This window comes from Nanorana parkeri, unplaced genomic scaffold, assembly GCF_000935625.1.
Source record: "Nanorana parkeri isolate BGI_ZX_2015 unplaced genomic scaffold, ASM93562v1 scaffold2477, whole genome shotgun sequence".
In the NCBI taxonomy this organism is placed as follows: domain Eukaryota; kingdom Metazoa; phylum Chordata; class Amphibia; order Anura; family Dicroglossidae; genus Nanorana; species Nanorana parkeri.
The window spans coordinates 16,548-26,641 of record NW_017308745.1 but is presented as its reverse complement, the minus strand read 5'-3'; the positions used below and the strand labels follow the sequence as shown (position 1 = coordinate 26,641).

Sequence of the window (10,094 nt, the reverse complement as noted above, 5' to 3'; positions counted from 1 at the left end):
TAATATAAAATTAGCTTCCACTTCTTACCTGCTCACTGTGAGGAATAGGCTTCAGAGGGGTCCGGGCCCCATGGCGGAACACCACTTGCACCAGTTTCAGCTCATAGTCTGAACCCATGTCGCTCAGCTGCGTGATGTCACTTTTTACTTCAGCTAATGCGCTCCTCTTCCTCTGCAGACAATATACGGCAGATCCAAAAAGTCCGGCGCGAGCCCAAACACTCATGGCGAGCCTCTATAGGGGGAAACAAGACATAAAACACAGTCAGTGAACACCAAAACACAAATGTCCTGCAGCAATGAGACCCCGAGAGCTGACACCCAATGCAGCGGATCAGAGACCCGGAGAGCTGACACCCAATGCAGCGGATCAGAGACCCCGAGAGCTGACACCCAATGCAGCGGATCAGAGACCCCGAGAGCTGACACCCAATGCAGCGGATCAGAGACCCCGAGAGCTGGCACCCAATGCAGCGGATCAGAGACCCCGAGAGCTGGCACCCAATGCAGCGGATCGGAGACCCCGAGAGCTGGCACCCAATGCAGCGGATCAGAGACCCCGAGAGCTGACACCCAATGCAGCGGATCAGAGGCCCCGAGAGCTGACACCCCGAGAGCTGACACCCAATGCAGCGGATCAGAGACCCCGAGAGCTGACACCCAATGCAGCGGATCGGAGACCGCGAGAGCTGACACCCAATGCAGCGGATCGGAGACCGCGAGAGCTGACACCCAATGCAGCGGATCGGAGACCGCGAGAGCTGACACCCAATGCAGCGGATCGGAGACCGCGAGAGCTGACACCCAATGCAGCGGATCGGAGACCGCGAGAGCTGACACCCAATGCAGCGGATCGGAGACCGCGAGAGCTGACACCCAATGCAGCGGATCGGAGACCGCGAGAGCTGACACCCAATGCAGCGGATCGGAGACCGCGAGAGCTGACACCCAATGCAGCGGATCGGAGACCGCGAGAGCTGACACCCAATGCAGCGGATCGGAGACCGCGAGAGCTGACACCCAATGCAGCGGATCGGAGACCGCGAGAGCTGACACCCAATGCAGCGGATCGGAGACCGCGAGAGCTGACACCCAATGCAGCGGATCGGAGACCGCGAGAGCTGACACCCAATGCAGCGGATCGGAGACCGCGAGAGCTGACACCCAATGCAGCGGATCGGAGACCGCGAGAGCTGACACCCAATGCAGCGGATCGGAGACCGCGAGAGCTGACACCCAATGCAGCGGATCGGAGACCGCGAGAGCTGACACCCAATGCAGCGGATCGGAGACCGCGAGAGCTGACACCCAATGCAGCGGATCGGAGACCGCGAGAGCTGACACCCAATGCAGCGGATCGGAGACCGCGAGAGCTGACACCCAATGCAGCGGATCGGAGACCGCGAGAGCTGACACCCAATGCAGCGGATCGGAGACCGCGAGAGCTGACACCCAATGCAGCGGATCGGAGACCGCGAGAGCTGACACCCAATGCAGCGGATCGGAGACCGCGAGAGCTGACACCCAATGCAGCGGATCGGAGACCGCGAGAGCTGACACCCAATGCAGCGGATCGGAGACCGCGAGAGCTGACACCCAATGCAGCGGATCGGAGACCGCGAGAGCTGACACCCAATGCAGCGGATCGGAGACCGCGAGAGCTGACACCCAATGCAGCGGATCGGAGACCGCGAGAGCTGACACCCAATGCAGCGGATCGGAGACCGCGAGAGCTGACACCCAATGCAGCGGATCGGAGACCGCGAGAGCTGACACCCAATGCAGCGGATCGGAGACCGCGAGAGCTGACACCCAATGCAGCGGATCGGAGACCGCGAGAGCTGACACCCAATGCAGCGGATCGGAGACCGCGAGAGCTGACACCCAATGCAGCGGATCGGAGACCGCGAGAGCTGACACCCAATGCAGCGGATCGGAGACCGCGAGAGCTGACACCCAATGCAGCGGATCGGAGACCGCGAGAGCTGACACCCAATGCAGCGGATCGGAGACCGCGAGAGCTGACACCCAATGCAGCGGATCGGAGACCGCGAGAGCTGACACCCAATGCAGCGGATCGGAGACCGCGAGAGCTGACACCCAATGCAGCGGATCGGAGACCGCGAGAGCTGACACCCAATGCAGCGGATCGGAGACCGCGAGAGCTGACACCCAATGCAGCGGATCGGAGACCGCGAGAGCTGACACCCAATGCAGCGGATCGGAGACCGCGAGAGCTGACACCCAATGCAGCGGATCGGAGACCGCGAGAGCTGACACCCAATGCAGCGGATCGGAGACCGCGAGAGCTGACACCCAATGCAGCGGATCGGAGACCGCGAGAGCTGACACCCAATGCAGCGGATCGGAGACCGCGAGAGCTGACACCCAATGCAGCGGATCGGAGACCGCGAGAGCTGACACCCAATGCAGCGGATCGGAGACCGCGAGAGCTGACACCCAATGCAGCGGATCGGAGACCGCGAGAGCTGACACCCAATGCAGCGGATCGGAGACCGCGAGAGCTGACACCCAATGCAGCGGATCGGAGACCGCGAGAGCTGACACCCAATGCAGCGGATCGGAGACCGCGAGAGCTGACACCCAATGCAGCGGATCGGAGACCGCGAGAGCTGACACCCAATGCAGCGGATCGGAGACCGCGAGAGCTGACACCCAATGCAGCGGATCAGAGACCCCGAGAGCTGACACCCAATGCAGCTGATCACACGAGTCAGCAGGAATTTGCCAAAATTTGAAGCGTGTATTTTGTTTCTTTAAAATTATTTTTAGTTTTCTTTTCTAATCTCAGTGCTGATGATCACTTTTGGCCTTTTTCAGCCTCTTCCTGTCTTCATTCCCTGGATTTCTGCGGGGAGCCGCTGTCCCTCAACACAGCTGGGGGGGGGGAGGGGCTTGGCGGCAAAGCTGACTACGGGAGGTAGAGACGCGCCATGTGCTGGTATGGGATCCTGAGTCTGCAAGTAGCAATCCCAGGTATGCAAACTCCTCCTCTGATTGAAAGAGGAAACGAGGGGAACTGGCGGGATCATCAGATATTTCACAGGAAATAAAGAACACCATAACATGCGAGAATCATCAACCATAACAATACACACATAGCATATATGGAATATATAACACCATATACACATATACATATATATATATCTCTGGGTAGCTAGGCAAGTGGAATAAAGGCTCCACATACCTGGCCGAGTCATCATCATCATCAATGATCACTTGTATACAGAGCACGCAGACTCCAGGACAGAGATGACTATTACATCACACACAGCGGGGTGCGTACCCTGGAACTAACATTGATTCCATAAGAAGCCTCAGTGTCCCCAGGTCATAGTCATCCTGTGGGGGGTTAATATACATAAACCCCCTACACCCCGCTATATACATTACTCCCCCCTACACACATAAACCCCCCACATCCTGCACCCCCCTATATACATCACCCCCTCCAGTGACAGAAGGAGTGTTGTGTGCTCTTCCTCCACTTCTGATTGGCTGTCACAGCTGTCACTCATAGGGCCGGAGTGCACTGGAGAGGGAAATGTACCCCGCAGCATTTTTCCTGAGGGGGAAGGGTCACTGGAACAGTTAAAGGACACAAGAATAGTACGGACAGCGCTCTCGGATTGGGCCAGGGGAATGGGATACTGTCGCTCTACCTCGCCTGCAGCCCTGGGAGACAGGAGGAGTGCCTGCACTTGTGGAACCAAAGAACAAACGTGAGAGCGCAAGGCTAAAGGGGCTATGAAACTAATTTAAACAAAGCGAGAGAAGCGAAAGGAGATGGAACACTTACTTTAAGTGGGTCTCGGGACCGGATGGATGTAGAACAGTGGAGGAGATCGTGAAGTCCAACGTGTACAATCGCGACTGGACCAGTGCCCGTGCCGTGGTGATGATGTGGGATGGCAAATCGGCCGGGATAGTGGTAAGGTGAGGAGGGATCGGGTTTGTAAGGTAGTGGGGTGGATGCTCGGGAGCAACGCGTTTCGAGGATGTTACATCTTTGTCAAGCTCACGTTCATTTCACAGTTCGAGTTCCTCCACTCGCAGGTGCAGCCCAGCCTGACGTCAGTCCTCACATTGCCGGCACTTTACATTGCTTTAGCGGGGACACGGACACACTGTGTGTGCCATCACCTGCACCCCTGTCCACCCCTCTCTTCTTTCTTCCCTGAGATGAGCCACCCGAGGCAACATACCAGCCTTCACTGATTGTACACGTTGGACTTCACGATCTCCTCCACTGTTCTACATCCATCCGGTCCCGAGACCCACTTAAAGTAAGTGTTCCATCTCCTTTCGCTTCTCTCACTTTGTTTAAATTAGTTTCATAGCCCCTTTAGCCTTGCGCCCTCACGTTTGTTCTTTGGAACAGTTAAAGGGCCTTCCTCGTAGCCCTCGTCTGGGGTTTCAAGCTGAAGTTCAATCTGCTCATATTTTGCCTCCCTGGTTCCTCCCTCATCAACACAACAATGACATTTAAAAATAGTCCCCATTAGGTTTTTATTGCATAGTTTATTCTGGCTCCTGGGAGGAGTGGGGACATCTGTCACGGTGATAAGAAGGAATTTCCTCCCACTTCCTGTTGTGTGTCACAGTGATAAGTAAGAAGGAATGTCCTCCCACTTCCTGTTGTGTCTCCAGGACAGGAAGTGAAGGCAAATCTCCCAAGTGGTACACAGAGCAGCTAAACATCATTGTAAGGAGGCCATTTCCTGCAGGCTTAAAAGGGATGTGACGGAGAATATAGAATCCTGAATACAGAAAGTTGATTTACACAGCAGGACAGAGAAGGTGAATGCAGGAGGACAGGGTGACAAGGTGCTGATCTAACACAGGAGGGGGAGGCAGCAGAAGTAAAATTAATTGGGCGGTGGGGGGTAGAAATGCAGACAAGGGCGTGAGTTGTGTGTAAATTTATCTCCCAAACCTATATCCGGAGTCCAGCCTGGGCAGGAGCGTTCTCCTGGGTGATCCCCGAATCCCGGCACACTCACCCAGAACAGCCACAACACTGTCTCACTCTGTGGACTCTGACGGCTGAAGGCGCCGCAGGAAGCTTTCTGGGTAAGTTAGTCCAGCCAGCCGCTCAGCACAGCGCTAGCCAATGGAATCCTCCAGTACGGCGCACTACAGCTCCCAGAATGGACCGGGAACGCGGCGTCCCACGCTTTCCGCTTCTCTGCGTAGCTCTAGCCGCTGTTGTACGTGACTAATTTCTCATTTATGTCTCCAGAACGCCATTTTCTGTAAGTCGCCTTTGATTTTTTAGCAAAGTACGCTGCATCCCACTTTAGAGTTTTCGCACCCTTGCATGTCGGCTCCCGTATATAGGATCCCCAGCTCTGGAAGATTTCTTCAAAGAACTTTATGAGCCCGGACACAACCAGTAGCTGCAACCGTGAAAGTTTTGAGGCTAGAATCTAGTCACGTGCTCCAAGAGAGCGTGAAACGCGCAGTGCATTCTGGGGGCTGTAGCGCGCCTGACCGGAAGGAGTCCATTAGCTAGCACTGTACTAAGCAGCTGGCTGGACTACATTACCCAGAATGCCCCGGGGCACATTCCGCTGAGTGTCAAAGTCCACAGACTGAGTGAGACAGTGTTGTGGCTGTTCTGGGTGAGTGTGCCGGGATTCGGGGATCACCCAGAAGAAGCCCCCTGGATATAGTCTGCAGTTCTTACCATTCATTCCACTCCTCCTACTTTAAGTCTGTAGAAAATGGCCGTCCTACAGTGACGTTTAGCTGGTCTGTGTCCCACAGGGGTGATTTATCTTCACTTCCTGTCTTAGAAACAAAACAGGAAGTGAGTGGAAATCCCTGCATCCATGATGGTCATCAGGACAAATAAAGCAAATTGCTCCAGCAGGGACATGGAGAGGAAAAAAAAAACCTGCCAGAGGATATAACTCTACCCTAATCTATCTAAACCTGTTGGCTTTGGATACACTTTAAATCCCCGTCATCCTGAAGCTGAACTCCTGCAAATAGGCCGAGCCGACACAGAGTCGTGGCCGAGCTGTCCAGGATCGCGGCCGGGCTGAGCTGACCATGCCGCCACGGCTCTCTATTCAGGCATATCAGAGGGCCCTCTAATGTGCCTGAGCAGAGAGCCGGATCTGCTGCACTGGTGCCTGCACTGACACCCGCGGAGCACCCACGGTCCTGCACTAGAGCCTACACTGGCAGCCCCTGGAGCCCTCACTGACCGCCTGAGAGACCACACTGACCGCACAACACAAAGTGTGTAGCTTCATACTATTCTGCATTGCTGTACAATGTATTGCTGGGATTTGTAGTCTCTCTACAGCTTGGAGTCAGTGGCAGATCTACCAGGGTCGCAGCTGCAACCGGGGCCAGGCGCTCCAACACTGACTCCAAGCTATAGAGAGACTACAAATCACAACCCGGACAGGAGGAAGAGGGCCCTGGTGACCGTCACCATTTCCATAAAAAGGCCCACCGAAATCTGATGCTCTTACCCCATCCCTGGCTTACACCCAGCACTACCGCTTTCAGGCTCCGCCCTATGCGGGTTACATCTTTAAGAGATTTCGTCAGGGATATTCCTGATGAAGTCTATGAGAGATATAACGCGTGTAGGGCGGAGCCTGACAGCGGTCGTGCTGGGTGTATGGCTGTGTATTGCAGTGGGGATGACAGCTGGATCTTAGCCTGATTCATGATTTAATTGGGAGTATATTTCAAAATAAAGAATTGTATTCATGTCATGCTGGTGCGCGATGTACTGTTTTTTACCCCTGGCATGAGTATCCTGAGAACGCAGGTAAATGTAGTGGAGCCGCGTTTGGTGTTTGAAGGTACAGTTCCCGCCAACTGGAGTGCAAAGGGGGACCCGCTGTAGTTAGATCCATGTTGAAACAGGTCTGACTAACAAGGTGAGCAGTTTCCCAAAGAGTGATCATCACGGGGAGAGGTGGAGGTGTTCTGCTGATCGAGGGCCGGGGCACACCCGGGACCGCACGATCGTGCACAATTGCACGCAGTGATGGCCATGTGGCCCCATTGATTTAAATGGAGTTACATCTGCGCTGCAATCGCAGAAAAAAAAAGTTCATGTACCTTTTTTTGCGACACACGTCATGCGGCTGTTATAGCTGCGATCCTGTTCGGTTGCACGGACGGAAATGTAAGTTGGTGACCCAGTACTATACACTGAGTGGCCAGATTATTATGACCACCTGACGTTTGTAGGCAAATTAGCTATAATTTGGCGCTGAAGTTGCAAGAGGGCCAGACCATTATAAATAGGGAAGCAGGTTGGTTACCACGACAGTAGAAGTGATTTGTTTCTGAAGATACGGGGAAACAACGCCATTTAACAGCCTTTGAACGTGGGATGATTGTTGGCTCTCGGAGCCATGGAGCGAGTATCAGCAAAACAGCAGAATTTGTTAAATGTTCAAGAGCAGCTGTTGTTAAAGTGTTTAGACTGGACTGTCAGCCGAAAATCTGGGTCTGAACGTGCGAATTGTGACCGTCAGCGACAAGTCAATGTTAGGGCAGAACGGGGGAGGGGCAAGACTGGTACAAGACAACAGAAGGGCAACAGTGCAGTGTCGGATTCCTCGCATCACCTTTCAACATCTCGTGGAGTCACGAGGCGGCCCAACAAAGTACTAGGGTTGCCACCTGTCCAGGATTGACCCGGACAGTCCGGGTTTTGAATGCTGTGTCCGGGTTTCATGGCAGCAGAAACCCGGACACATGATGTCAGGCAGACAGGGGCAACCAAATTTAAGATAGGAGCTACTAGCCCCCAACTGAAAATAGTCTCAACTGTTATACTTACATATGAATGGGTGGCGCTATTATCAAATAAATAAGCCATAACTCATTCTCCCCCCAAAAAAATGTCAGTGCGTCGCTGGAGTGTTCGGGTTTCGCTTGAAGAAAAGGTGGCAACCCTACAAAGTACTGATGGGATGGTCATAATAATCTGGCCACTCAGTGTAAATAAAATGTATAGCAAAAAAATGCTAATTACTTAAACCAAACACATTTTATTTACATATGTCATAATAAAAACAGAGTATTGCTAAAAACAAGAGACGAGTCCTCCATGGTGTAGAGATTGTCCCTTGTACATCAGCCATAGGCCAATCATGTAAATAAATCCGCAGTGTAATCATATGAGTGCAAAGTTGATTGAAAGAACTAGGGATGCACCCATACCAAGTAAATGCTTCCGATACTAGATATTCCGGTATCAGAAAGGCGGGTGGAGAGTCATCGCATGCCGCCCTGCTTCCTGTCTTGGCGGGAAGTCGACTTCATGCTCCTTCGTAACCAGGGAGCGTGGAGCTGGCTTCCCGACCAATCATGTTCCTGAATGGCCGGGAAGCCGGCTCCATGCTCCCTCGTCACTTGGTGGTGAGGGAGCATGGAGCCGGCCAATGAGGAAGCCGGGGGGCGTGTAATAACTTGCCACCCGGCTTCCTGATTGGTCGGTAAGCTGGCCAATCAGGAAGCCGGCTCCATGCTTCCTTGTCACCTGGTGACGAGGGAGCATGGAGTCGGCTTCCCGGCTAATCAGCAAAACAGGCGACGAGTCATTACACGCCGCCCGGCTTCCTTAACTTCCCTGGTGGTATGATTTTTTTCTTTTTTTTAAAATTTTTTCCATTCTGTGTTTTCGTTTTTTTTTTTTTTTTCTTTTGAATCTCCCGCCGGTTCCGCCCCCCTGCGACGCCGATATTCCCTAGTGTGGCTCGGGGTTACCGCTTATGGTACAGAAAATTAACCCCGAGCCACACTCGGGAATACCGCCAAGGAGGTTAATGGGACTTCCGGTATCAGTATTCGGTATCAGCGAGGGACTTCCGGTATCAGTATTCAGTATCAGCGAGTACCAAAAATAAAAATATCGGTACTCGATACTGAGAAAAACGTTATCGGTGCATCCCAAGAAAGAACCGAGCCTTGGTGGTGGAAAGCTCTTTACAGTGCTAGGCTGGAGTATGAACTTGACACGTTTTGCCAGTGTCAGCTTCCTCGGGAGAATGACTTATTACTAGAGACTACGCCAAATAGGAACCCAAACTCGGCAACTATTGCCGTCCACAACAGGGCACGGGATCACAGGAGGGGCAGGGCCAAGAACACTCACAATGGAAGCAGGAGGCACAACACAGAATCTTAGGTGCAAAGGAGAGCCTTCGTCCCTCCCATTCGGTGGACCAAGGTGTTAGGTGCAATACCTGCTCTGCCTGGTATTGTCTTCTTGGCCTTCCTGTCCTGCTCAGCTGTTACGACTAGACCGACTGCACTGGCTGGGCAAAGTGTTATGACTGGACCGGCTTGCATCATCTTCATCTGTAACAGACTCCCCCGAATAGGTGTCTTCCCCTATTTCCCCGTCACTCGCAGGCTTTCTTCACTGATAAAATACAAAACAGACAAAAACAAATTAAAAGTTAGTTTGTATAATGAAAGAAGTAAATGATACACATTGTATGCGCTACAAAGCAAGACGAGAATCAGAAGAAGGACAATGATGACCACAGTAGGACTTTCTGAGCACAGCCGTTGCCCTCATTTCCTGTCACGTTTGTCGCAGATTGTCACAGGGACAGGAAGTGAGCTGATATCTTCCCAATGGGGTCGCAGACGACAATGAAAATTTGACATAGGTGTTTTCTATTTCCAAGTCTACCCAAAGTTTTACAGAAAAAAGTTTAGTCTGGTGCAGCAGGGATCCGAGGTGAAGCTGGAGACTGTCGCCCCTCTTCTCCCTGCCAAGCTGCAGCTGCGTTGGCCGCCTGGTGCCCCTGTTGCCGTGGTGCCCTGTGCTTGCCATGGCAACAGGGGTTAGGGGGCACAGCCAGGCCGGTCAACTGGGCCTGAGGCGAGTGCCTCACTTGCCCACTGGTAGCTACAGCCCTGTCTGGAGCTGGGCTTTAGATCTGACTTCTTTATGCGTAAATTTGCTCTGGGTCAAAGTACTGACATCAGAGCTTCAGCATGAGAACCAGGCAGGAGGGAAATAGTAATGGCATCTCTCCTATGAATCTTGTGACTAGATTTCCTAGTATGGAGGTTTA

The 10,094-nt window shown here is 53.0% G+C and overlaps 1 protein-coding gene across 1 annotated transcript in view; it reads right to left on the bottom strand.

Moving 5' to 3' along the window:
* ACP6 (acid phosphatase 6, lysophosphatidic) overlaps nt 1-226 on the bottom strand; it is a 26,503-nt gene extending 26,277 nt beyond the window's left edge. Inside the window, exon 1 of the mRNA XM_018573658.1 lies at nt 29-226. Within this exon, the coding sequence (XP_018429160.1) occupies nt 29-226 (198 nt within the window). The remainder of the gene's footprint in view (nt 1-28) is intronic.
* Nucleotides 227-10,094: the final 9,868 nt, after the last annotated feature.